This window comes from Panicum virgatum, chromosome 9K, assembly GCF_016808335.1.
Source record: "Panicum virgatum strain AP13 chromosome 9K, P.virgatum_v5, whole genome shotgun sequence".
NCBI lineage: Eukaryota > Viridiplantae > Streptophyta > Magnoliopsida > Poales > Poaceae > Panicum > Panicum virgatum.
In genome coordinates this window covers 48,229,625-48,257,191 of record NC_053144.1, presented here as the reverse complement: position 1 = coordinate 48,257,191, position 27,567 = coordinate 48,229,625, and the positions used below count along the sequence as shown (strand labels likewise).

At 44.0% G+C, this 27,567-nt stretch overlaps 2 protein-coding genes across 5 annotated transcripts; both read left to right on the top strand.

The window, feature by feature from the left end:
• Window positions 1–670: 670 nt before the first annotated feature.
• LOC120651850 (MADS-box transcription factor 56-like) lies at window positions 671–20,647 on the top strand. Of its 4 annotated transcripts, none has more exons than XM_039929489.1 (8): window positions 671–970; window positions 1,116–1,334; window positions 18,257–18,338; window positions 19,487–19,548; window positions 19,631–19,730; window positions 19,855–19,896; window positions 19,998–20,039; window positions 20,213–20,647. In XM_039929489.1, exons 2-8 carry the CDS (start codon window positions 1,150–1,152, stop codon window positions 20,375–20,377), a joined length of 678 nt encoding a protein of 225 aa, XP_039785423.1. In that variant the 5' UTR covers window positions 671–970; window positions 1,116–1,149; the 3' UTR covers window positions 20,378–20,647. The 4 variants fall into 4 exon arrangements, with proteins under 4 accessions (XP_039785423.1, XP_039785422.1, XP_039785424.1 ...); XM_039929488.1 differs by having other exon boundaries at window positions 19,998–20,063; XM_039929490.1 differs by lacking the exons at window positions 671–970; window positions 1,116–1,334 and adding an exon at window positions 1,688–1,998 and having other exon boundaries at window positions 19,998–20,063.
• Window positions 20,648–23,257: 2,610 nt separating this feature from the next.
• LOC120651849 lies at window positions 23,258–26,354 on the top strand. Its single transcript, XM_039929487.1, has 6 exons — window positions 23,258–23,671; window positions 23,812–24,133; window positions 24,216–24,475; window positions 24,682–25,120; window positions 25,202–25,303; window positions 25,665–26,354. Exons 1-4 carry the CDS (start codon window positions 23,390–23,392, stop codon window positions 24,904–24,906), a joined length of 1,089 nt encoding a protein of 362 aa, XP_039785421.1. The 5' UTR covers window positions 23,258–23,389; the 3' UTR covers window positions 24,907–25,120; window positions 25,202–25,303; window positions 25,665–26,354.
• The last annotated feature ends 1,213 nt before the right edge of the window (window positions 26,355–27,567 follow it).

Below are 27,567 nucleotides of genomic sequence, written 5' to 3'. Positions count from 1 at the left end.
GACATCAGCATGCAGCCACCGACGAGATTGGTGTACGAATGGTAAGACCCCCATTTTTACACTATGTTAGTTCAGGAATGGCAGACAACATCGGCGTGGACGGGCCAAACTTGGCAACACTATAAGACTGACCTTCTTAGAGTGCGAGGTATCGCTTTGATGTCCACCGCCGAATACCAAACCGCGTCACAAATGGGGGTCTTCCCATACCTACGTTGAACTTTTATTTCATGTGTATAAGTGTATGACTCCGTATTTATATGCAAGCTTATTACTATTGTATTTGTATGCATAATTATAAATTATTGCTTTGGTGTGGTTATTTATATTAATATTTGCATAGCTAATGCCGAAATTTTCTTTTATTTCACACCAGAGATCTATTTTGTAACCATCGGAATTTTTTTTTAACTCACCGGCATACCGGCCGGTATACCGGTTTAACCGGCCGGTATAGAGCTATTCTCAAATCACCGGTATACCGGCCAAACAGGCCGGTATACCGGTGCGAACCGGTTGAACGGCGTAATTTGAATTCAAATTTGAATTCCATCGGTTCCGATCGGTAACTGACCAAACCGGACCGGTATACCGGTTCCGGAGGCCGGCGGTTTGGCCGGTCCGGTCGGAAATTAAAACCATGGGGGTAATCCCCCCGCGCCATCGCCTTCTCTACTCTCTCTCTCATGCTTCCCCGCGTCCTCGTTTTACCCCCTCGCCTGCCGGTCGCCTTGCACCCCGTCCACCACGAAACGGCCGCCGCCTCCACCACCACCTCCTCCTCCTCCGGGCCACGCAGCATCCCCGCCCTGCCCCTATAAATCCACCCAAGCCTACCGCGGCTACAGTTTGACGCACGCGTGCGCGGGCGGCCTGGCAAGCGCTAGAAAGGAAAGCCGAGGCGGCGCGGCGCGGCGAGCGAGCGGCCCACCACCGTCGACTGCCTAGCTCCTTGGCTTTGCCATTTTTGGTGAGCGCCGTCCGCCCCCTCTGAGATCTGCCAAGTTTTTGTCCCGTCCCTCCTCCCGTGGTCTCTGATCAGCTCCGTTTTTGAATTCCTACGCTTACTGCTGCTGCTGCTGCTGGTTACCCGGCTCGCGTCCCCTCGGTTGCAGCTTAATTGGTCGGGGAGCGGAGGAGGGATCCAGGATGGTGCGGGGGAAGACGGAGATGAAGCGGATAGAGAACGCGACGAGCCGGCAGGTGACCTTCTCCAAGCGCCGCAACGGGCTGCTCAAGAAGGCGTTCGAGCTCTCCGTGCTCTGCGACGCCGAGGTCGGCCTCATCGTCTTCTCCCCGCGCGGCAAGCTCTACGAGTTCTCCAGCGCCTCCAGGTGCGCGCCGCGTCCCCCCCTCTCCTGCCGTCCCTCTCCTACATACACTCTACTCCTGCGCCGACGAATCCGTAGAAATCCCGTTCCATCCGTCGACTGCTAGCTCGTCGCGGTGCTGCTTCGACTCGAGATGAAATTTCGAGGGGGGATTAATTTTTGGCTTGTGATTTTGGAATTTGAGGTTTTCTTGGGGGGGCACTTCTGTAAACGATGTGGTTGCTATTATTGGAAGCCGCGACCGTGAACTCCTGTAGCGGCATGCGGCTCCGCCCTCCCCAAAAATATCTGTACGGCCTCGACGCGCATCACGCATTCTTTTCCCCTTTTGCTTCTATATATTTCTCTCTCTCTCTCCCCTTCTCCCTCTCCTCGTCTCCCACCACTTGCAGACTCCCTCCCAGCTCCATCTTTCCTCCCATTCGATATTGGACTGGAAACGGAGAAAGCGTCTAAAGTCTGAAGAAACCAGGACAACATAGTACACGGGGGCAAACCGATGCAATGCGCAGCTCCAGAATTAATGCCCGGCCAATAGGAGCAAGAGTAAGTGGGAAAAAGAGGCAGGCATGCTCAGTTCGCGTGGAAGGAATGCCCTCCCGCCCCCATGGCTACAAACGGAGAAACATTGTCATGTGACTCACCAACGCTTGGCACCTATTGCTTGGTTTGTATTTTGGAAACAATCTCTTTTTGGAGTACTAGCGTGACACCGATTGACTTTTCTTTCGTGTTTTCTCCAATCACGTCACCTGCATTCGAGGTATGGCTTGCTCCTTCCGGTCATTCGACCCTGACGTTGGCCACAGTTCGTAGTACGTACTCCGTTTGTTGTCTTGGTTTCTAGTCTGGTCGGGTGCCGTGCGCTTCTTGGTCTGGGTTTGTTGGGTCCATCCGATGGTAAAAGAAATACATGCGATATTGTAGTTTCAGCAAGATTTCTACTTTTGATTGCATGACAAATAGGTCTGCCTGAATGTCTTCGCTGCTGGCAAGTTTTCAATCTTGTTCTCCTTTTTAACCAGGAGAGTATTCCATCTTAATGCTCATTTGTTTAGGCTTAATAAGGTCTTTTGTGCTTAACGTGATAACTGACTCATAAAGCCTTATTTTATCTGAAACCACGGCATACCATCTGTTTAGATCCTTATGAATGGATTGCATCTCTATTTGAGCACGACCTGTATTTGGTTGGTTACTATTATAAAGATTTATGCAAGATGTGGTGGATAGGTGTTTAATCTATGCTGAAATTGGCACGCATGGCCCAGCCAAGTTCCAACCAACTTTAAATATATACAAACATTTCTCCATATCATACATCAGTCCGTGGCAATCTGTTCTGATAAAAGTTATAAATAGTACCATTTACTAGCAAATTTCAAAATTCCAAATTCCAAAAAATTTTTCCGGCAAATAACCTCTAATGACGGATTAATTAGTCTCATTAGATTCGTCTCGCGATTTACAGACGAGTTCTGTAATTATTTTTATGATTAGTCTATATTTAATATTTCAAATATAGAAAGATGCCATTTCAAAAATTTTATAGGCTGCAACCAAACACGGGCTAAAACCTATGTATGGTGCGTACGTACTCCCTTTCTATCATTTCAAGATTTTTATTTTTACCATGATGGCGGGCATTTATTTCCTTTGCTGTTCTCCAACAAACAGGCCTGTACACATTCTGAACATATATATGTCACTTCTCAAGAAGTGACATATATTTGTAACCATTGCTTCAGATCACCAGTCATGCTTTTCTTTTATTTATCACGCTGATGGATTTGGAGGTTATTACAAAGATAATCGAACTATGTGTATGAATTTTCAAGTTAATTATTGTTAAGTCCAGTTCTATTTCAGTTTACTAGTATCCTTGACGATTAATAATAATTCTGAGGTCTTGTTTAGTTCTCTTCAAAATTCCAAAACTTTACAAGATTCCCCATCACATCGAATCTTTTAACGCATGCATGAAGTATTAAATGTAGTTAAACAAAATAACTAATTACACAATTTGTCTATAATTTGCGAGACGAATCTTTTGAGCCTAGTCAATCCATGGCGGGACAATAATTGTCAAATACAAACGAAAGTGCTACAGTGCTACAGTGCTTTACACCCAAAACTTTATGCATCTAAACAAGGCCTGAATATTGCTAGAACTCAACTGGTAAGAGGGAAAGGTCTTGACAAATTTTGTTCCAGGACACTTCTGAACTGTTTCTTTTACTACAAGGCGTGAGACTTCTTTTAGATAGACTAAGGAGAGCGATTAAAGGTCTAAATTGCCCCTTCATTTACCATGTACTGCCACATGCATGGTTAAAGGTCCTTGACTAATGTATTTGCATGTAACCATATTAAACTTGTGTTGCATATGCGGATGCATATAGATGAGAAGGGTATTTTGACATTTCATGACTCAAAACATCCCTAGGAACGGTTAAAGGTCCTTGACCAATGTATTTACATGTAACCATAATAAACTTGTGTTGCATGTGCGGATGCATATAGACGAGAAGGGTATTTTTGACATTTCATCAATCAAAACATCCATAGGAACTCATAAATATCTATACTCCTGGACAAACTTTGAACGATAAAACTAGCTATATTTTGAGCAGAGGGAGTAGAACAAATCTTGCTCATTAGAATATTAAAAGAGTAAAATACACCATGGGCACCTGAACTTGTAGCGCTGTGTCAAATAGGTCCATGAACTTAAAAACCAGATATCTAGCCCCTTAAACTTGCGAACCCGTTCACCCCAGGTCCAGACCGGTTTTGCATGGCACTGTGCGGCCGGGATTTGTACAGTAACTCCGGATTTGCTACAGTAACCGCGTTTTGTTTTTTCCTTTTCTAATTTATTTCGGTTGAATCTTCGAAAAATCATAACTCTTCGATACGACATCGAATGAAGATGATTTTTATATGAAAATTGTAGCCCTCAACGAGATCTACAATTTTCTAGTTTTGAATTTTTTCATTTGACGATGTTAAGGTGATCCAAAAAATTATATAAAATTATAGCATCATAATAATCGCGTACCTTTGCTTGTCGCATTAGAAAATTAATATATTTTTTGTTTGTTGTCAAATGAAGACACTTTGTATACCAAAATTTTAACACTTTTAACGATCTAGATTCTGGTAGTTTTGAGTTTTTACATTTGAATTTGTTAAGATGTGGATAAAACGGTATAAAGCAGCATATTAAGTACGCGAAAGACGTTGAGGCTTTATACTGCTTTATCGTCAAAGAGTTGAATACTTCTTTTCCAGTCAGTTTTTAAATATTATTCTAGTAAATAATATTTGAGTTTTGCAGTATGAGGTGAAATAGTATTGCTAATTCCAAAATTTGACTTGAAATGCATGATAATGTGATGATAGACATTTTAAGCAACACGTTTGCATTCATAATTCATACATGCTTCAAGATTCAAGGGAGATAGTGCTCATATCTGCACATTTTCATTTTCTTATTTGAGTTTCAAAATGAAGATCCATAAAAAAAGAAAATTTGCAACACAATTAGAAAAAAACAATGGTATATCATTTTCAGCTATACAATGCAATGAACAAAAGCTTTGTGAGTGACAAGCAGTGTCATGCTAGAGTAGCAAAGTTCTACACGTAGACTTTACCTATAGTAAAGACATCTTGAGGACTAGCGGAGAGATGATTCTCCAATACTAGAGAAAAATGTTGTTGCAACGAGTTTGTGTTCTTTCTACCCGTTATACTATCACTAACTTATTACATAATTTCCCTTCCATATTATCAAGTTTGTATTACTCAAACCTAGGTCGTAACTTTGTTATGATACAGTAGAAACGGTAGAAAAAGCTATCACATTTTGGTGACAATTTATTTTAACTGTTAATTGTATTGAGCAAATAAGTTTTAGAAATCTCTAATTTTCCATGCCTCTGTTAGGAAATCTTAGAACATCATAGTCCTTAATGCTATTTTTGGTAAAATATGCCTTAACCTACATATTAATTGTCAAGTGAGGTTTTACCGACCCTTGGCATTCAGACATGCTAAATACTTTTACACTCTACGAAGGCTATGCTAGTTGTAGAGGACTAGAGGTGATATAATCTTATTTTGAATAAGCTTAAGTTACCCCTATATGATATATTTCAATCTGGACACTAAAATATATAGAAGATATATTCCATCTGTGACCATCTAGATATTCATGATTAGTGTTTGGGATCCTAGGCTAAACCTTCCGCTGCCGCCACCCACGCCCCTGCCTTCCTCGCTTCGTCAGTCGCCCTCCACGGCACACCTCCTGCATGCCTCAATACAATACAATCATCCATTACACCAATTCTAATATTCTACATGGTATCATGAGATTAGGGTTTGGGGTCCTAGACTAAATCTTCCGCTGCCGCCACCCACGCCCCTGCCTTCCTCGCTTCGTCGATCGCCCTCCACGGCGCAACTCCTGCGCGCCCCCTCGACGACCTCCTAGCGCGCCCCCGGGGAGGTCGTCCATGACCTATGCCGAGGGGCAGCGCCCTCCCTATCTTTCTGGTGGATTGAATCGATTCGCTGTCGTCATAGGTTGTCCAGCAGCAACAGATCGTGAAGAACTCACCTGGTGTCATCATACGTTGGCCTCCTCCACTGCTACTCTCCTGGTGGAATCCGTCGTCGGCGGGATGGCTCAGTCACTTCCGCCTCCTAGGTGGATCTGCTTCGCCCTGTCCATCTGCCTCAATAGCCGGTGCCCGCCCCTTCTATTCTCTCTCACACAAGATCCGTCGTCGGTGGGATGGCTCCTTCCTGGTGGGGATACGCCGCCGGCGGGCTGACTCCTCGCTGGCAGTCCCCCTCCCTCTGTCTCAATAGCCGGTGCCCGCCCCCTTCTATTCTCTCTCACACAAGATGCTTGTGTTGGCATCATGTGCCAAGAGGAGAAAAGATGGGTGAGGTTCTAGTGCTATGCGCACCCTAGAGAGTTCTACACTTGAAATTGCTGCTGGTTTGTTTTGGTTAGTTTCTCTGATCTTTTACTCGGTCACTGATTGAGATTGAGTTGCCCACCGCCTGTCGACCTCGCGCCTCTACTTCGACGTCGGCATCGACTTCACCGGCTTCTTCCTTGACTACGACTGTGTGGTATGGCAAGATGGACGGCGCCCTAGGGGACGCCCGTCTGCACGGCCCACCTCGCCGCTTCGTCCGCCGTCCTCTGCTGGCTCGTTGTCGCCTCCACCGATCGGGACTCCTCCGCCAGCTTCGCCCATCGTCGTCTCACCTCACGCATACTCATCCTGATCAACCGACGTGTGTGATCCACCCGGCTCCCGTGACGTCCATCCTTGTCGAGCGCGCCCCTTCACTGAGTACGGAGGGCTGCCGCTGTGTCACCTCTCCGGGTAGCAGTGGCGCCACCCGTGGTCTCCTTCGTCTACGGCGCCTTCGCGCCACTACTGTTTGGCGTCCCCTTGTGCGCCAGCGGCTTCATGTGCGGCTACCTCTTCGTCGGCTACCTCGACAGCTACGTCGACCACGGCTACCCTACGCACGGCATCCTCGACCATGGCTACTCACCCTTCAGCTCGGCTACCTCAACATCGGTACGAAGGGCTATCATCCGCACGAGGCTTCGTCAGTTTTTCTCCGGTCACAGCATTCGTACTGCTCCGACGTTATGTCTGCGAGGGGATGTCATTCCGTTGGTTTCTATCTTCGGCTTCTTCTCCAGTCTCACCGTCTGTAGTGCTCCCGTTGTGACTGCGGGGGGATATTAGAGTATATTTGGGATATCTCTATAATAGGTAGGTTAGGATTGTATCCGGACTCTGCCGTACCGTAGGAGGATTGCCCTCCAAGTCATGTACCCCAATATATACCGGCCTAGGCCTCAATGCAATACAATCATCTATTACACCAATTCTACTATTCTACATTAAGAGTGTGATGTGTAGGCGGTAAGCCACTATGTTGATGTAACTCTATGCTTACCATCAGGTAAACAAGCACGAATCAATGCTCTTGGACTCTTAGGCTTGCTCCAACGGTTCCCAGGGAACCGCCCCCCACCCTACGTAGGGGGAGCTTTGGGGGGAAATTCCCTCCAACGGTTCCCCCCATAGCTCCCCCTATATACGGGGGGAGTTGAAACTCCCCTCATATATAGAGTGAGTTTTAACTCCCCCTATATTCTAATCACACCGTTTCTTCACGATATTAATCCCGTTTGAGCCCCGTAACATGATGATAATGCGTATTATGACAGTACAAATACTGTATGTTTTTTTTAAATTCAAAAACGATAAATAAATAGTTAGTTAATGAGTGATAGTATATAGAGGGAATAGATATGGGGGGAATGGTTGGAGAGGAGTTATAGGGGGAGGAATCTTTTTTAGGGAGGTAGTAAAATATAGTAAATTGTACGTTTGGGGGGAGTTGGAGAGGTGGAATGGTTGGAGATAGCCTAAGTGCGTGCTAATTTCATCATCTCACATGGTTGGAAATAAACCCAAGTTATGTGAAACTACAACACCTTAGAGCATCACAACTTAGAAAGGATGGATCAGTGGAGTATATGTTAGCCCAATCCAAGATTATTTGTCGTGCTCATTGTTCGTCTAAACGGTCGTTTAGTCCATTTACACGCCGTTTAAATGCTACACAGTGGTACATTGTTTCTGTTGAATCAGTTGTTTTGACCGTTTAAACGGCTATTTTCCCCGTTAGACACCCGTTTTCCCTAAATAATTGGCTAGACGACAGGGGATCGACTGTTTACCGTTAATATTTAGGATAACAATGGTCGTGCTTGAATTACATAGAAACTCCATTCTCTGAAATGTGTGGTGTCATACTAGTTTGAATTCCAAGTGTCAATAAACTGGCCATTGGGAATTTGGGAGTATCATAGCACCCACCTAATGGTTTGTTGGACGCACTAATGGTTCATTAGACCCATTGGGAATCTGGTCAAGGGATGGATATGCTGTCTGACCATATACGTAGCTGCTAAAAACGCCAATATGGATGTTCGTATTCGTATCTATTTTCTAATATGGATACTATATTTATGTATATGAATATTATTTTTATTATTTTCTCTATCAGATTCCATATCATGTCCACATCAGCAAAGAAAAAGTACCTTGTGAAACCATCTTAAACTTATCTCTATGACTAATTACTTATTGATATGCACCATTTAAATGCTATCCCTATGATAAATGGCTAAAAATGTTAATTCTAATATTACTAATGATATTAAAAATAGCTATAGTTATTTTTAATTTATTGTTTAATGATGAAATTATTTCATTTGTGTTAATTTACTTATTCATTTAATGATAAAATCATTTTTATATGTGTTAATATTATGTATTTAAATATTTATTTACTCTATATTTATAACTAGTTTGATGTATTTGCTTAAAAATTATACACCGATAAGTATGTTATTTCTTATTAGCTATCTTTAGTTACATGTGCTACATACCGATCCTTTGCAAACTACTTGTATAATGGTTTTAATCTACTATAAAATCATTGACAAAGAAAATTGATAGTCATAAAAACGCTATCTTAAAAATCAAAAGGGTATTCAAATTCGAACTTTTCATTTTGTATTCGTATGGTGTAAGATTTGTATTCGTACTCAAATTTGGATTAAAATATGGTAAAAGGTCTTATCCAGATCTCATTCCATGCGTTTTTAATCTGAATCCATCCCAGCCTGGTGTCTCGAAATTGGGTAAGCTTCGCTTTGAAGTTGTTTGACAGAGGTGTGGCATGAAGTGTGAAAGACCTTCAAGCCCTCTTTGTCATAAATTATGATCCAGAACTTATTCGTGAAGCCATGTTCACCTTTCCTGGTGCATGTGCACCAGGGTGCAAATAAAAATCTAAAGCTATGTAGTGGAGCAATTACTTGAGAGTTATAGGATTGCTAGAGACATGATAAAGAGGTGCACCACGGTGCTCTTACATCTAGCGTCGCCATTGCTAGAATTGTAATAAACTTGGTATTATACTCATCCTTGGTGTTAACACAGAATCACGCCAAACACACTCGAATGCGCTAGAACACGCGAACGATCGTGAAAATGATCAACACCCGCAAAACCCTGGGCAGGCCAGTCTGACCGGTGCCGCCGACCGGTCTGATCGGTTCAGGCAGGGCTTCACGCAGACCTAGAACGACAAGCTCGGGAGGGACCTCGTCGGAGCTCATGGAACTAGGGTTGCTCTGAGATCGGCAGGCCACTCAGAACGTCTTCAAATGTCATCGAGACGAAGGAAGAAAGCAATTAGGGTTTGAAAAAGGGCTAGGGTTTGAGAGATAAAAGTAATGTAATTTTTTGATTGATTCGATTAGAAATAACCTCAATCGTCCTTAGCCTTTATATTTATAGGTCGGGGAAGACCTACCCCTTTACGAGTAGGTTTACAAAAGGACTCTTCACAAAAAACCTAACTCTACTCGGACTGCCCAAACTGGATTGGTCTGACCTCGGTGCATGCCAAATTTGGCTGTCAACACTTGGCATCAAATTTAGAGACAGAAAACAAACTAATAACAAACAATACCATCAAGTGGGAGTCACATGCATCTATGAACAAATTGCACATACACCACATACACAATTGATCTGAATATGAAACTGTAATATGCTAGACATTCATAAAAACTTGATGTACTCACACCACATTATTTGGTGCAAAAGGACTGGGCGAAAGAGTGAGGGGAGAGAAGGGGAGGATATGGCAGTGGTGGTGGCGGAGGAGGATTGGAGGAACAGGTGGCAGCAGGTGGTTAGGGCTGAGTGAAGGAGAGAATGGAGTAGAGTATGTAGAGAGAGCCGTGGTGGGGTGAGTCGGGCTTATAAAGAGATATCTATGCTGGCGTAGTACATAGGCCTCCACGGATAGCTACTTATCCATGCTGGTCTGTGCGTACAATCCAACATGTATACTAATCAAAGGAGAAAAATACAAAATAAATAGCAAACAATAGAATTGAATTCAGGGATATATATCACAGCTAACCACCAATTTTCTACCGGTTACAACTCCTAGAACCACCCAGTCGCATTATCTAATGGTGAGATTGTTGACATGGAAAATATGGCCCTTTTATTCCAGCAACCTCACGAGTGCCCATGAATCTTATCAACATCAGTGCAAGAAGGAAGAACTATAAAATAAACCTAACCTGACACTTTCATCTTTCGCAAGCCCGTGAGGTGGTAGCGCTAGAGCTTTGCACCATTTTGGTGTTTCAAGAATCAAAGTTGTCCTTGTATACATATGCAGCCGCCACATTAACCTTCTTACCATTCGTCATGTTAGACAAATATATAGGATTATGCCCAGGTGGGCTGTACTTGTCAGGCTGGCCGCACCAGGTTGGGTCTTGCATCTGCCGTGCGCCTGAACATTGATTAGACGGCAGGGAATCCTATTGTGGTATTTTTTTTTTCATAAAACGACCTAGGGTTCCTAGCCTATGTAAGTTCTTGTACTCATCAATCTATAATCAACCTACTATTGTTAGCCTACTTTCATGGAATCATGAGACCGGGAACCTCTGGCTCACCTTCCGCTGCCTAAACCCTAGCGCACCGCTACTCCTGCGTTGCTGTCTGTACTGCTGCAGCCTCACCGCGCCACCATCTCCCATCAAGCACCGATCGCTTAACGATCTTTGCTGCCAGAGTTGACGGCCACTCCACCCTTATCTCCCATTGCCATCGAGGCTAAGTGCATTGCCTAGGAGGAACGAGGCTCCACCCTAAATGATCGCGACGCCGCTAATGCTTGTGCTCGCACCACCCTCGAGCGCGTGGCCCATGAGCGCAAGGCGGCTGTGCCCAAGGGCGAGAACAACGGCTCCATTGCTGACCCCCCGCATCCATCACTGCATACAATGCCATCCTTCTTCATGAAGCTGCGGCCATCGTCAACCTCCACGCCTAGGCGGCTGCCATACAGAACATCCGCGCACTGGTCCCGATCATCCTTGACATCAAGTCCAGCGACATCACTCGTTGACATGAGGCATTCATCCTCACCCTCAGTAAGTACTAATTGCAAGAGCACATACTCTCCAACTACTCTGCTCCAACCTCTTCGATTGGGCACGCATGAACCGTGTCGTTCGTTCCTAGATCTTTGGCACCATCTCCACCGAACCCATCGAGACCGTGATGGTTCAGGATGCCACCGCTCACGCCAAGTGGCACGCCATAAACACTCAGTTCCTTGGCAACCGCAAGTTGCATGCCCTGTACCTCAACATCGAGTCCGCAACTTCACTCAAGGCGACCTCTCCATCACCGACTAGTGTCGCTGCTTCAAGACCATGGCGGACGCCCTCAAGGATCAGGGCGAGCACATCTCGAACCTCACGCTTGTCCCCAACATGCTGCACGGCCTTAATTAGAAAAGTTCTTCATAATTGGGATTCACCTCAAGTGCCACCGTCCTATTCATACGTCCTTGCAGGTTCGCTCTAACCTCTTGTTTGAAGAGCTCACCATGGCCAAGACCCCTACTGTACCAGCCGCCACTCTCATCGCTATGGCTGGGTCTGCCTCCTTGTTGCCCTCCGTAGTCGATCAACGACCCACCACCCAGCTCAGCACCCTCCTGCTCTGGAGGCAACTCCAAGCTTGTCAAACAAGCCAAGCATGGGTGAGGGGCATATCGCAAACCCGAGGCACTGCATCCATCGGCCAACAGGTCTCCTCCCAGCAGACGGGCGGATCTAGCACCAACTTGTCTTAGCAGGCCGATGGCCGCATCCACGGTGCAGATGGCCCGTGGCTGAGCTTCTACAACCCGTGGCCCAACTCCATATATATGTGGCCGGGCCCACGACCCACACCCTGTAGCTCTGTTGCCTCCATGCCCTGGCGCCCCAGCCTAGCAGCAGCCTCTGGCGTTGTTTGCTGGTGCGCAGGGCCAGTGGACTGGACCAGTCCCCGGCCTGCACAACCCGGCGTATGACCTCTAATGCCGGTGCTCTCTCTCATACTTTTCCTCCACGATATCCTATTCCTTCAGCCATTGGTGTCAGTAATGGTTCCTTCTTGTTACCTCTACTAGCACAACACACCTTCTGGATTCGCTTTCTCTTAATAATATTCTTGTATCTCCAAGTCTTATTAAGAATCTCAATTGTTTGCCAATTTACATCTGACAACAATTACTCTGTTGAATTTGATCCTTCTGGTGGTTCTTCAGTCGCGGAGAGTGATCACCAAGTGTAGTAGCTTCGGGCCGTTGTACCCCTTTCATCCTCCAGCTTCCTTGCCAAGCGCCCTCCTTGCCACGACGTCATCCTCACTGGCCTGTCGTCTTGGTCATCCTGAACATGAGGCTTTTTCCAAGCTAGTTCATGATTTTAGTATTTTAGCATGTAATAAAGATGCTACCTCTACTTTCTGTCATGCATGCAACTGGGTCGTCATACGCGGTTATCCTTTCCAGTGTCTTCATCTCGAGCTAGTCAGTATTTCAATTTAGTACATTGTGATTTATGGACATATCCTGTTCTTAGTATTTCTATCTACAAGTATGACTTGGTTATTCTTAATTTCTGCTTAGACGTTGCCACTACATCTTAAATCTGACACTTTCAACACTATCAGAGAATTTTTTTGCCTATGTTCACACCAAGTTTAGGCCCACCATTAAGGCTATTGAGTGCGCCAACGGCGGCGAGTTTGACAACTCCAGCCCCCACACTTTTTTCTTCACACGTCGTATCCATCTTCGCATGTCATGCCCTCATACCTCCCCACAAAATGGTAAAGCAGAGGACCCTCTTCGCACATTAACAAAGTCATTCGCTTGCTCCTGTTTCAGCCTAGCATGCAACTGTCCGATTGCATCGAGGCCTTACACATGGCAATACCTTTGGTTAACATCCTACCGACCAAAACTCTCCACCTTTCCACTCCATACCAGGCTCTTTGGTTCCCCACCATCGTAAGGTCACCTGCGCGTCTTTGGATGTAATTGTTACCCCAAACTGTCCCCACCATCTTATGTCTAATCACGTTATCATCTCTCGTCACGTTTGTCGAGCAGAATCTCACTCCCAGCTTTGTAGATTTTGAGTTTCTCGTGAATTTCTCTAATGTCGTGTTGGCACCTATAGGCTTGTCATGAATTTTGCGTGTAGGACATTCTGGCAGCTTTGCACCGCACCCTGCTGCACCAACAGCAGCTTCGTCCGCTCCACTAGCAGACGCTGGGATCCTCGCTACACTGCCACGTGCAGCCATGGCTTCGCCACCAAGTCATCACTCACCTGCTGCATTGCCACGTGCGACCACGTCTGCTCCGCCTGCTCAGGGCATCACCGACGCATCTGCTGTTGCGTCTGGCGCTCTTGGCACTTCCTCTCCACCCGCCCGGGGTGCCCCCTAGCACTCCTGTAGCTGCGCCCGGCACTCTTGGTACTCTAGCTGATCTGCCAGGAGCCCCAATGCCCCTGTTGCTTCCCCAGGTGCTGGTCTGGGTACCCCTGCTGGGCTGTAGGGCCCTCCTATTGCCGCCAACCGGGTCCCTGATGCCTCGGTTGGCTTAGTGGCACCGCCAGCCCCAGCTAGGGACTTACGGTTCGTCGACAGTTGTTGCTCGAAGCCTGCACTACGTCACTATCTACTAGAGCAGTGCTGGGACCCCCATGGTGAACCAGCATCCCATGGTCACCCGCACCAAGCATGGCTTTCGTCGGCAATCTCTCTTCCATGCTTTACCGTTGTCTCCTATTTCTCGTTCCTTCCATGTCGCCTCGCCGATCCAATTTGGCGGGCCGCTATGGAAGATGAGTATTCTGCACTTCTGCAGAATCGTTCCACGTCCATCTCATGCCAATGCCGTCCCCGTCAAGTGGATTGCCAAGCATAAAATCAATGCCAACAGGTCACTCGAACGCTAAGAGGATCGTTGGGCGTTGCGTGGCTTCCCCACAACATCTAGGAGTTGGCTTCACTGAGACTTCCAGTCCAGTTGTGAATCCTGCTACAGTTCATACCATTGGCACTCTCTCACCGTTCGCCAATCCATCAGCTTGATGTGAAGAATGCATTCTTACATGGCGCACTCTTCGAAATAGTTTATTCTGTTTAGCTCTTCAGATTTGAGGATGTAGCTCGTCCCAGTCCGGCCTGTCGTAGCAACAGATCCCTCTATGGCCTCAAGCATGCGTCCTGCGTTGGTACTGTGAGCAGTATATCTGTTGAATCTCGTATTTGTGGAAGCTATATCCAATACTTTGCTGTTGGTCTACCACCACAGCTCCAACAGTGCACTTGCTCCTCTATGTTGATGATACCATCCTCACCGCCTCTTTATCGGCTCTTCTCCAGCACACCACATCGGCCGTGTAGCAGGAGTTCTCCATAAAGGACTTGGGTTAGCTTCATCATTTCCTTAAGATGGAAGTTCAGCATCATGACGGCGGTCGTCTTCTATCGCGGCATCAGTACATGCTGGATAGGCATGACATGCTGCAAGCCCTGCGCTATGCCTGTTGACACCAATTCGAACGTCGCTTCGGATAGTGGCGCTCCAGTTTCAAATGCTTCAGACTTTCGAAGTCTTTCCGGTGCACTTCAGTATCTCAATTTCACCTCATTTGCATGAACCTCGGGAGCCTCACCTTGTAGCTCGGAAGCTCTTCCTCTGCTAAATCAGAGGCACAATTCACTTGGGGCTATTTCTTTGAACTGATGACACAGACTGATGTTGTGGTATATTCTAACGCTTATTGGGCAGGATGTCGCAACAAGCATAAGCCCACCTCATGCTATGCCGTGTTCCTATGCGAAAATCTTGTCTCAAGATCTTCCAAGCGCCAGAACACAGTCTCCAAGTCGATCACCGAAGCCAAGTATTGTGTCATGGCAAATGCAGTTGGAGAAGCCACATGGCTGTGCCAGCTACTCTTGGAGCTATGCTCCCCGCTTTGGAGCGCCACACTGGTCTACTACGACAACATCAAAACCTTCTACATTTGCTACAACCCTGTTCAACATAAGTGTACCAAGCACATCGAGATCGATCTTCACTTCATCTGCGAGCGTGTGGCCATTGTTGACGTCAGCGTTCTTCATTTGCCCACATCCTCTTGGTATGCTGATGTCTTCACTAAGGGTTTGCCCTCCTCTGTCTTCTCGGAGTTCAGGTCCAGTCTGAACATTCGTGGTCACGATGATCAGGCTACGGGGGTGTGTTAGACAAATAGGATTATGCCCAGGTGGACCCTACTTGTCAGGACGGCCGCACTAGGTCATGTCTTGCGTGCGCATGTAGATTGGTTAGGCGGCAGGAAATCCTATGGTGGTACTGTTCGATAAACCGACCTAGGGTTTCTAGCCTATGTAATTCCATGTACTCATCAATCTATAATCAATCTACTTTTGTTAGCCTACTTTCACAACATGCCGAGCTGGTAGAGCAAGTGTTGGAACAGTAGGTCTAGCTGAGTCACTTGACATTTATTTGTTGATCTTAGTAATGTTGGCAAAATAAAAGAGGTATTAATCCTTTCATGGATTGTACCTTTATGAATTTGGGAAATGCAAACCTTGCTTCGTAGGAATAAATGGAATGAGAACCCTATGTGAAAATAAGAAAAACTTAATTGCTTAGTGTTGATCCATCATGATCCTGAGCTCATATTATAATATGAAACAAGCTAAGCATGTCCCATAGTCCTACCTCATGTAAAAGCAACTGTTTCGTAATAAGGCTGCTAATGCTTGATGAAGTGTGCCTGTTCTTTGTAGGCTGAATACATTTGTTCGTGGAACAATTGATTATTAGAGAGGCAAAACAGATTAGATGTCTTATTCATAATAATCTTAATTACCACCAATATACATCAATACATGCATTAGCTCTCAAAATTAACAAAAAAGCTGAAGAATTTTTTTTATCTAAATTCGGGGAGAGTTTTATAGCTTTAGTTTGACAGGCTGCAGTTTGGGTGGTACATTGCAACAATGGGTGCCAAATCTACTAATGAAGTACAAATTGTATATGCTGTTGAGTAATTTAGTGGGAAATTGCAAAGGAAATATCAACCAGAACAGTTTACTATGCCTTTTTAACTAGAATATTTTCATTTAGCCTAAAATCATTTTTTAATTACATGATTTGTCCAATCCTGAAAGATCTTCATCAAAAATTATTAAAGCTAATGTGCAGGTTTGTTTTCAATTGAACAACTTACTTATTACCTATATATTCTTTTAAGAATATAGGTCAATAATGCCAAGAACTACAATCTACAAAGCATTTATAAATCTTCTTGATGGAAAAATTGTTTGGATAAGTGTTGTAGCTGTTTTCGGTAGAAAGTTTTCAAATAAATTCATTAACATTGTCTCGAGATATTTTTCTTTATATGGTTCCTCCTAATTAATATCCAAGTCAGATTATGATAGCTATTAGTATCTGAACAGTGTTATTTTTGGAAGATGAGGACTATCCATGCTGCAATGGGTGTCATGTGATTAGCATAAACAACTTTTAACTTCTTCCTTTCACAATTATTTTAGCGACAAAAGAATTCATTGTGTGAACTTTGAATTCTAATTAGGGCATTTTAAATGTTTGAATTGTGCCACAGGCAATTGAATAGAAGAAACAGTTTTTCTTCTCCTCAAAACATCTTATTCTTGAATATAAGAATTCATTCATCAACATTACAAGTCATCACTACCTTCCATTTCATGTGTTTGACCTGTGCCATTACCAATTTGTATACACGAGAAATATTCTTCAGTTAATCCTTCAGACAGCAAAGCATACTCATGATTGCTCTCACTAATAAAACACTCAAACTGTAAAACAACCTGTAGCTTATTAGCACTACTTTACTGAATATAAGCACAGGTATACCGGTAACAAAAAATGGACACTTTCACTTAACAGGATTATCATTGCCTTGTTGTCCAAACTGACCTTAGAATTGTTGTTATTTAACTTTACCAGTCTCCAAAAACAATATATTTCTACTGGATCTTGTCATATTTCCCCAGTCCATGCTCGCACAAATTTTTTCAAGTACCATTACACTTGAAAGAAGATATGGCTAGGGATTGTGTATTGATTGATAATGGGTACAAGGGAGGTACACATATATAGGCAAGGAACCCTAGAGCTTATAGAAACAGGGCCAATCAGAGGGATCCTTGCCTAATCTACCAATCATACCATAAACCTAAGGGCCGGTGCACCAGCCAACAAGGCTGGTGCGGTCAGGCGCCCATGGCCCAGAGGGCCAGCCCAAGCACAGTCCATAACGGGCAGCTACAATCTTCTAACAACACTATTTTCTCCTTAGGTTAACTTTTGTGCTGATCAATAATGATTTGACAATTTATAATTTTTTTTGCATCTAACAGATAGCTTTACTGTATCAAGGTTCCTATTCTCACATATTTAAATTAATTGTTTTTCCTCCTGATTATCACCACAAATGTACAACATATCACTGTTGACATGGTCCATTTGTTTGCTAATAAATTGTATCCACTCCGTTAAAACGGCATCTGTAATGGTCTTGCTTATTGTAGGTGTTAGCATATCATGAGAATTCGGCTGTTGAATTTGCCAACAAATAATAAGATGCATCAATTGTTCAAAGCAGATCTTAAAATTGTTTAGTATCTTTTGTTGGTGTCATATGTCCAAAAAGGTACACCGATTGGTAATTAAGCTACTCGGCTCATTTCATGCTTTCTACTCCGCTGATTGCATGATTTCTCGATGTGCATGTTCTGCCACTCAACGTAAGGCACTAAATAATTAATATCAGCGTTCAATTAAATTAAGTATTATGTTTAGTTTTTTAAGTAGTTTGTTTTCTGATTTACTGTTTCTTATTATATATGCAGCCTCCAGAAAACAATCGACCGCTATAAGTCATATACAAGGGAAAATCTCAGTAACAAGGATACACGACAACAGGATATACAGGTGAAGTACAGTATAATATGTATGACCTTCCAGGTTTGATCAAGAAAAGGCACGAGTTACACCCAAGGTTAACCTAACCGGTGGGAACCGGTCCGGTTTGACCGGTTACCGGTCAAACCGGTCTGGTCCGGTTCCGGTTTCGGCCGGTACCCAACCGGCCAAAATTCAAATTTTAAATTTGAATTCAAAAAAATAAAAAATTCCCAAAAAATTCCTAAAAATACTTCAAGGTGTGATGAATCTAATGGTGTCAAATTTTCTCAAAAATTCATACATTTAGTATAGTTTGTGGGAATTTAAAGTTAAATCAAAAAAGAAAAAGAAAAAAAATGGGCCGGCCCATGAAGGCCCACCGATCAAACCGGTCAAACCGGTCGGTAAACCGGTCAAACCGGCCGGTAAACCGGTTGCACGGGAGCTTTTGAATTTCAAACCGGTCAAACCGACCGGTAAACCGGTAAAACCGGCCGGTAAACCGGTAAAACCGGCCGGTAAACCGGTCGGAACCGGTTGCATGAGAGTTTTTGAATTTATTTGAATTTGGATTTGAATTCAACCGGTTTCCACCGGTTACCGGCCTAACCGGTCCGGTAAACCGGTACCGGAGGGCGGCGGTTAGGCCGGTCCGGTCGGTTTTTAAAACCCTGGTTACACCTACTGCTTATATGAATATCCGATGCCAATAGATGGTTATTTTTCTAACTTTTCTGTTTGAGTTGTTTTTTATTTAGAATGTACTCAATTTGCCCGTTTTCTTTTTTTTTTAACACAACTTGCCCGTTTCAGATTCTATTAGTGTGCATGTGGCTGATTTATTTACTGAACCCATCTTTGACTACTGCATCTTCAGTTAATACAGATAAGCGGAAATTAAATCTACATGAGCTTTTTGTATATATATAAACCCAATAAAGATGTTGATACACTTATAACTGAGAAAAATGTTAATATCTTTCCTGGATAATCTACCTCCATGACATTGAAGTGCATTAGCAGCATCACTTAGAAACATATGTAGAATAAATATCTTTTAGAGGTTAGTCCAGTGTTTTTCAATACATATAAAACCGGACTTACAGTAAATATTTGGCGACTTACTCTCGTCACAGCATGTATCTGATGGTACACTTCAATGATCTAAACTGCAGCAAGTCAAAGCAGATGCCTTAAGCTTGGCAAATAGACTTGAAGCCCTTGAAATGACCAAGAGGTAAGTCATACATTCTACTGAAGATCAACACTATTCTTCATACAGCAAAATGTTTAGCAGTCACTTTCATTACGTGTTGCAGGAAGTTTTTGGGTGAAAATTTAGAAGGCTGCTCTGTTGAAGAACTGCATAGTTTGGAGGTCAAACTGGAGAAGAGTCTCCACGTCATCAGAGGAAAGAAGGTTAGCTAGCTACTACATAATTCCTTCATTACCCATTTTTTTAAAAAATATAGAGAAGCCTTCTTTGATAATGAATCTACAGTTCTGAAGTTCATGTGCATCCTACATTTTTTCCTGGTGACAGACCCAACTGCTGGAGCAGCAGATAGCCAAGCTGAAGGAGAAGGTAATGCATCGGCCCGGAGTATCCTGAAACTACTACTCCACACAGTAACCGCTTCCTGAATCCTGACTCCCCCTGTCATTTCTTTCTTCTACTGTTACCAGGAGAGGACCCTGCTCAAAGACAACAAAGAATTACGCGAAAAGGTAGCTGCAACCAAGCACTTACTGGTATCAGTAAAACATTTGCAAAGTGTAAATTAATTTCTGATATCCTATGTCCTATTATGCGCAAGCGAACCATCATTCTCCCAGCCATCACGTACCTAGTAACTAAGCTGATCGAGTTTTATCAACGTGTTGTGCTCTTGTCGCCGCAGCAACGCCCCGTTCAGCCGCCGCTGGTGGCTCCCGCCGTGACCCGCTGCCTCCCTCCGTGGCTGCGCAATCTGCCGGCGCCTTGCAACGACGGCGTGGACGTCGAGACGGAGCTCTACATTGGGTTACCCGGCAGGGAGCGCTCCGCCAACGGGGATTCGGGGTGAAGCACTTGCACATACGATGCAGCAGCTGCCGGCGATGCCTGGTGGGTTCTCTTCGAGCCCATGCCCATAGGAATAAGCTCTCTGCAAACACCAAGCCACCAACGAACCGTCAGATCGATCAGCTCAGAGTTTTTAATTTTACTTGCAACTACACAAGCTGTCTAAAAAAAATCAAGCTGTTTTGTATTGCAAAGATGGATGGATGGAACAACCCTTCTGAGACCTGAAAAATCCATGCAGCATTTACCCAGATTGTGATCTCTTCCTTCATCTGATCTGAACTGAACCCTGGGAGTGGATCGGTGGTGCCTCGTCTGAAATTCCACACGCATGGTGTGTGTGGCTGGCTGATGCTTGTCGGCATCGAGCTGCACTGCTAGCTGCCTTTATATTCTACTCTCGAAGTCTCTAGGGTTCACGAGGCGCGCGACACGTCCTAGTTCTTCAGTCTGCGAGGGGTTCGGTTCGACCCTTTGGCGGACTCGCTCCGACCCTCAAATCAAGCAGTGGATCGGAGCGGATTGACTCTAAATGAAAGAGGTGCAATTGGGTTTGTGACCCATCGACTTTGGGTTTGATCAACCTCGCGCTGTTCCGTCGATATCGAGCCCACTAGAGCAATACAGCCGCTGTGCAGCAAATCAGCTCGCTTGCTCGAATTCTTGTTGGCCTTCCCAACGACCGGAGTTGTACGTGTCTCTAGCAGCAGGCATCATATGGCGCGGTGGGCATCATCATGATGTCAAAAGCTTATTAGACGTGGCTAGGCAGCAGCTAACCAGCTCTGCAAGTGGGTCGCCCCCGGCTACCCACGGGTTTGACGGGGCAGCTGTACTTACGGGGCGGTTCGTCCTCCGAACCTCCTTGGACATCGAAGGAGTGGAGGGTCAGCGTCCTCTCGTAAGAGAAGACGTAGAAGTGATACAATATCAGTTTCAGAAAGCTGACAACACTTTTATTACATCAGACGGTACATCACTGTACAATTCTACGTGGAAGTGGGCAGTGAAGCGCCACTATCGCGAGAATAACAACTAACACCCACACAATAATATTAAATACGAAGACGGGGTCATCAGAGTCTTGCGCCATACGGAACTTCATGCGGGTGACCCTATCCACAGGCAAGGTTGGGTGCAGGACGGAACCTCTACTTAACGTCTTCGGGGACGAAGTCTGGATCTTCCTCTGTAAAAATTAAGAATGGGGTGAGTACAAACGTACTCAGCAAGCCCAACCACACCCATGGGGGGATACAACAGAATATAATGCACATGGTAAATCAAGGATGAGCCTAGGATTTTATTTCCGGAAAGCTAATTTTGATGCAGGGGTTCATTTAAAAGAAAGGATTTTCAAAGAAAGGATTTTCATTTAAAAGAAAGGATTTTCAAAGCAAGTTTTCTTGTACTAAGTAACACGTAGTGTTAATCCACACAGGATCCCAGTTTTAAGTTGCTACCGGACTCCTCATCCGCCGTAGTACACGGCACGACTGCCGGACACCTTTCCCAAAACAACTCACGCCAACACATCCATTCCCAGAAGAAATACTAGTTATGTGACCACACCGTAACTCGCCCAGTACCGTGGGCACGGCTATTCGAATAGATTTTAACTCTGCAGAGGTGTGCAACTTTAATCACAAGCGGGGTACCGCAACTCGATCACCTTAGTGTCGGTGTAGATCCCAACAAAGCCATTACCCACCTTAGCTAGACTTGACTAGCCACCACGGGATTCACCAAGGGGTCATTGACCTATCACAGAGATTTTAACCGGGGCATATGTCACACACACTACAAGAAAAGTGAGTACCAGTGACGAAAATTATTATGACAGATGTTAGAAATGTCATAGAATAGAGGCTATTCTGTGACGATTTTAGTATTTTCATCGTTAAGTTGAGGTTGTCCGTAATCTGTGACGAACAGGAATTTTTCAGCATAAAAGATTAAACAATCTGTGACGATTTTATATATTTGTCATGAAACAGTTAATCATTTATGACGATTAATTTATGACCAATGTGTTTTTGTCAAAAAAAAATATAAAACAGGTTTGTTGTAATAGGCCCAATATGGATTTGGGCTGGCCCATCACATTGCCCTAACCTTATCCTCAGGCAACACTCACGCAGCAGGGGCACCAGCCACCGGCCGCTCGCCTAGGGGCGGTGGCGTGCTTGGCCAACTGCCGACGCCGAGTTCGACGACCAGCACCTTTGCTGAACGCCGGCGCATTTCGCTGGGCTCGTTGTGCAGCGGCGCCCAGCTAGCTAGAGCGCACGCCGCGCTAGAGGGGCCTGGGTGCCGAGCGGCTGTGCTGGCAGCAGCTAAAGAGCTGTGCTGGCGGCATTTTTTCATGAAAATTTCATTGCCGCGACCTTCTCCCTCCATTTTCCAAGAAAATTTGGTTACCGCGCCACTCCAGGCCAAATAACTAGCGCTAGGCACACCCTTTTCATTCCAAAACACCCCTGTCTCCCACACTCCCTCCGCCGTACCCCCCAATCCCTCCCTCCACCGTCGCCCCCAATCCCTCCCTCCACCGGCCTCAAATCCATCCTACCCCGGCCACCTGGTCGATTTGCCCCCAATCTGCGGCATCCGTGAGGGTCACACCCACCCAGCCCTCCCTCCCTCTGAGCCTCCGCCGGCCACGACGGCACCGCTGCGCCGACCACGACGACACCGCTGCTCAGACCCCCGCCGATCCTGCTGCGCCGACCTCGAGCTCGTGACAACAAGGTCAGAGTAGTGCGCCTCACATACTCAGGAGGAACCGACTGCACCAACCCAAGACTTGTCCCGTTGCATCAACCATAGAAGAGGTTCTTTTTTCCTCCAAAATATTCTATTGTGTTGTCTCTTAAGGTTGAGGATGCTGATTGGTTATTCTGTAGTTATTGGTTAGATGAGTTTGACATATAAGCAAAATCATATTTTTAGTTATAGGATTAATTAATGCCAAGAACATAACTAACTTTGTCTTTACTGGTTCATGTAAGCAATGCCAAACAATGCATATGAAGAGGCGAGGGATAGTAATATCAGGAGTAACATTGCAACAATGAAATCTTATGGCATACTTGATACAAAAACCCTTCTCAACCAGTTGTCTACAAGAAAGCAAAATGACTACAGAATAGTTGCAAGGAAGAAAAACAACTATGAAGAATCTACATCAGACTATGAACCCTCTGCTGATGAGAACAACGAATCTGAAGAAAGTGAAACCAATTTAGAAGAGGAAGAGGAAATGACAGTGATGAATATATCATCTAGGTCCAAGGTTGAGCCACTTAATTCTTTTCAACTTTAGTGTATGCACTGTGTGTTCACTTAAATGTATTTTTTGATAGACTACACTCCACTTTAATATTATTGCTACTTAACAAATTTACAATACATATATTTGTTTATGTTATGCAGGATTCAAAAAGCTCTCAAATGGCTCCTGGATCAAGACGGACAAAGGCATCAAGAAACTCCCAAGGTGGTAGACCATCATCTATTTCGACAAGGTCAATGCCAGAACCATCAGCCAATACACATGTTCCTCAAGAAAGGAATCAGGCTAGAGTTGAGGAAGAGCTTATTCCACCATCTGCATTTGAATCAAGGGAAGTGAACACACCAATGCTTTTGAGGTCAAGTTGTCCAATTAGTGATGCCAATGAGGGAACTTGTAGCATGAGTCCAATGGACCAAGCTAGTGATATTGCTGGACAGGAGGTGCCGATTCTTGATGAAGGTAGGAAATTCCAACATATTTCCATTCCATTTTCTATGTTGAAAACATGCTTCTAATTCTTTATAAATATATGTTCTATTAGTTCCACCAGAAAGGCCTAAGAGAGTTCGGGATCCGACCTGGGGAAGAGGGCTCAACAAGCTTACTAAAGCTATGGGTTCGAAAATGTGCCTTGCATTTGTTGAAGGGAAGAAACGACCTGAACATCCTCTGCAAGCAGCAAAGCTAGCTTCAGAGTCAGGCATACTAGTCCGGGACCATATGCCTATCTACCCGCATTGGAAGGATTACAAGAAGAAAACTGATAGAGATATCCAAAAATATCACTTAGGATATCTAGCTGTAAGTTCAAACAGTCAATATTGTGGTATTTAAAATCCAGTTTACACTATTATCTAACTAAAGCAGTTCTTAAATCTGAATCATTATTGTGGCATTTATTCTTGTGTTTATTCCTGATCTTAGTCTACATGTTGCTCTAGGATCTATAGTACTAGTTGTAATAGAACACTTAAGTGTAGAAAGATGACATCATTTGACTTCAATAGATTTGCTTTGACTTGGATGTTGCTGATAACACAACAAAAAAAGTGTGTTCAGGTCTCCTCAAAGATGGAGTGCGTCAAGAGCGTTATAAGCTCAAAAGAGACTATTTCAATGGTGTTCTTGAGGATCAAGTACTAGCAAACAAACCTCCAAATATTAGTCAACAAGACTGGGCAAACCTTGTGCAGAAGTGGAATAGTCCTAAACACAAGGTATCAAGGATTTGATGTTACTTGAGTACTCACATAGCTTACAAATGCTAAGATCTACTACTGATTTTTGCCTTGTGTATTTGGCAAACTTCAACATTATTGACTCAAATTTCCTGGGCTTTTTCAATATTTGTAAGCAACATGTGCAACAAACAAACGAAATCGAGGAGATGTTAAGCTTCACCAAACCACAGGCTCACAAAGTTATGTTGCTAAGAGATACTGTTTGGTAAGTTAAATTGTTTATGAATTCATTACGGTATACAACCTGCTACCTTCAAAGTACAAACCATTTATATTATTAATGCAGAGAGAGAAAGGTAATGGGGAAGAACCTGATTCTATGGATCTTTTCAAGGCAAGCCACTTTAGTAAGACAAAGGGTTATACTGATGCTGTACAAGAAGTAATTGTAATTATACAAACAGCTAAATCTGTGCACGTGTGATCTTAGTTGAATGCATATTCTGAACTAAAATCTAAACCAGAAACATGCTATTTACCTTGTCAAAATATGAACTCAAAACATGTTGAATATGGTTCACTGCTTTCTTGTGGCTGCCATGCTTGTTTCTTTCTATTGAATCTAACTAAGCTCAAAACATGAATATGATGAAAAATCTGATCTAATATATGAATTTGTAGTGCTTTGTTATGTTCTTTCTATCAAATGGTTGGCTCTATTCTTTCTATCAAATCTGAATGTGTTGATCACAGTGAAATGGTTGCTTATGTTCTGAACTGAAATTCATATTGGCTTTATTCCATCCTAGGATGCCACGGAAACTGCAAGGGATGAAACACCAGAAGAAGGTGAAGAACCTAAACCTATAGATGAGATTGTGGGTGGAGTTCTATCCGAGTACAGTTCATCAAGCAAATTTCTGGAAAATATGGGTATTCGTTCAGCTGGAAGCCAACTGATCACCACTAACACTTCTAGTGCACGCATAAGTGAGCTTGAAGAGATAGTTCAAGCCCAAGCTTTGCAGATCGAGAATGCTGAAAGGAATGAACAAGATATGCGTGCTACTATTAATTCTCAACAGCAAGAAATGATGGATTTAAAGCAGCAAATGGAAGAAACAAATGAGTCGAATAAGAGAAATGAAGAGCAGATGGCAATTCTTAAGCAAAAGCAAGAAACTACTGATTCTCTTCTTTTACGTCTGATTAGCCCGTCACCAATTAGTTAAATTCAGGTTGACCATCCTTCATTCTAGTGGTAGTATATGGTAGATGTTCAAAGCCATGCTAATATTTTGTACTTGTGTTGCTGGTGACCACTAGGCCTAGTGTTGCCCTTCGCTTTTGTAACCACTATATAGTTATCCTTTGCTTTTGTAACCACTATATAGTTGGATGGTGAACACTTATGGATGAAACAATGACATGGTTGTAATGAAATCTGTTGGAAAAATGTCGGTTCATGTGTCATGACCAATTATTTTATCATATCTTTTGTGACTATTGAGCCTATTTCATCCTAGATTAGTCATGTCAGTTCATGTTTTTGTGAGGGTAACAGCACACATTGAATGATGAAAAAAATCGTCATAGAAGGTGCAAACTTAGTGACAATATGTTGATCGTCATTATATGTATTTTATGACGATACAGAAATCGTCATGGAACATACTTTTGTGATGATATGAGAATCGTCATAAATGTGTTTCATTCTATGACATTTTTCTCAAAAACGTCACTAGTGACATTTTGTGACGGTCGTTCTATGACGATCCTCGTGACGCAGCATAAATGTCACCATTGCAATTCAGTGACGAAAAACCATGTTTTCAGTGACGATAACCGATCATCACGGATAGTAAAATCTCTTGTAGTGACAAAACTAATCCCTTCTCTTTGATCACCCATTGCTCTCAGCTCTCCTGATGGCTATCGGACTAACTAGTGGGGTTTATGCTAAGTCGTTGCCCATTCAACGATCGAGTGGTTTGCACGATAATGTTAGGTGAGATGACACACCAACTCGGTCCTTAGTTGTGACAAGATGGATATCTCCCTCCCTTGCCCTGCCACACAGGCACGAGCACACCATTCGGCAATTCAAACAGAAGTGCCATCCATCTCGTCTACTCTCATCTTTCAAAATTCCACATTTTTCCCTTCCCACACACTCACACATTTTCCTTTTATAAAACAAATGGTGTTTAAGGTGCTAAGTGCTCTAGCAGCGATTAACGTCCAAACAAATCACATTCAGACATTAATCTAAGTGGTCAAGGAATGGTTATAACAAATCAAGGGTGGCTATTCAACCATGTTTTCAGCAGGCAAAACACATGCAATTTTATAAAATAGGCCAATGGGTTGTGTTTATAAAAACTAGGACAAAACATGCATCAAAGGGCGGGATTGAACTTGCCGTCTTCAAAGCCTTCCGGGAAGTCCTGATCGAGGTACTGTCCTTCGGGTTCGGGGTCGCGGAACTGGTCCTCATTCGCTTGCTCGCAGTACTGCTCATCGACGGGTTCTCCCTCGTTCACACCGTGATCTATGACGCATACAAACAAACACACAATCAAGAAAAAGAAATAAAAGTTTTATCGTTGACCTCGAATCGGGAACAATTAAGATATGGAGATAGGAGCAATATTTTTGGGCGGTTTCCTGATGGCATGGCCAAGACTATGTTAGGATTGGCGTGGTAAAGTT

Excerpts from the sequence above, each read along its gene's own strand:
- LOC120651849 (XM_039929487.1), top strand. The coding sequence starts at position 23,390 with ATGCCAAACAATGCATATGAAGAGGCGAGGGATAGTAATATCAGGAGT. Across the intron at positions 23,672-23,811 it reads ATATATCATCTAGGTCCAAG|GATTCAAAAAGCTCTCAAAT; the intron begins GTTGAGCCACTT and ends TATGTTATGCAG. Across the intron at positions 24,134-24,215 it reads GGTGCCGATTCTTGATGAAG|TTCCACCAGAAAGGCCTAAG; the intron begins GTAGGAAATTCC and ends ATGTTCTATTAG.
- LOC120651850 (XM_039929488.1), top strand. The coding sequence starts at position 1,150 with ATGGTGCGGGGGAAGACGGAGATGAAGCGGATAGAGAACGCGACGAGC. Across the intron at positions 1,335-18,256 it reads GAGTTCTCCAGCGCCTCCAG|CCTCCAGAAAACAATCGACC; the intron begins GTGCGCGCCGCG and ends TTATATATGCAG. Across the intron at positions 19,731-19,854 it reads ACGTCATCAGAGGAAAGAAG|ACCCAACTGCTGGAGCAGCA; the intron begins GTTAGCTAGCTA and ends TCCTGGTGACAG.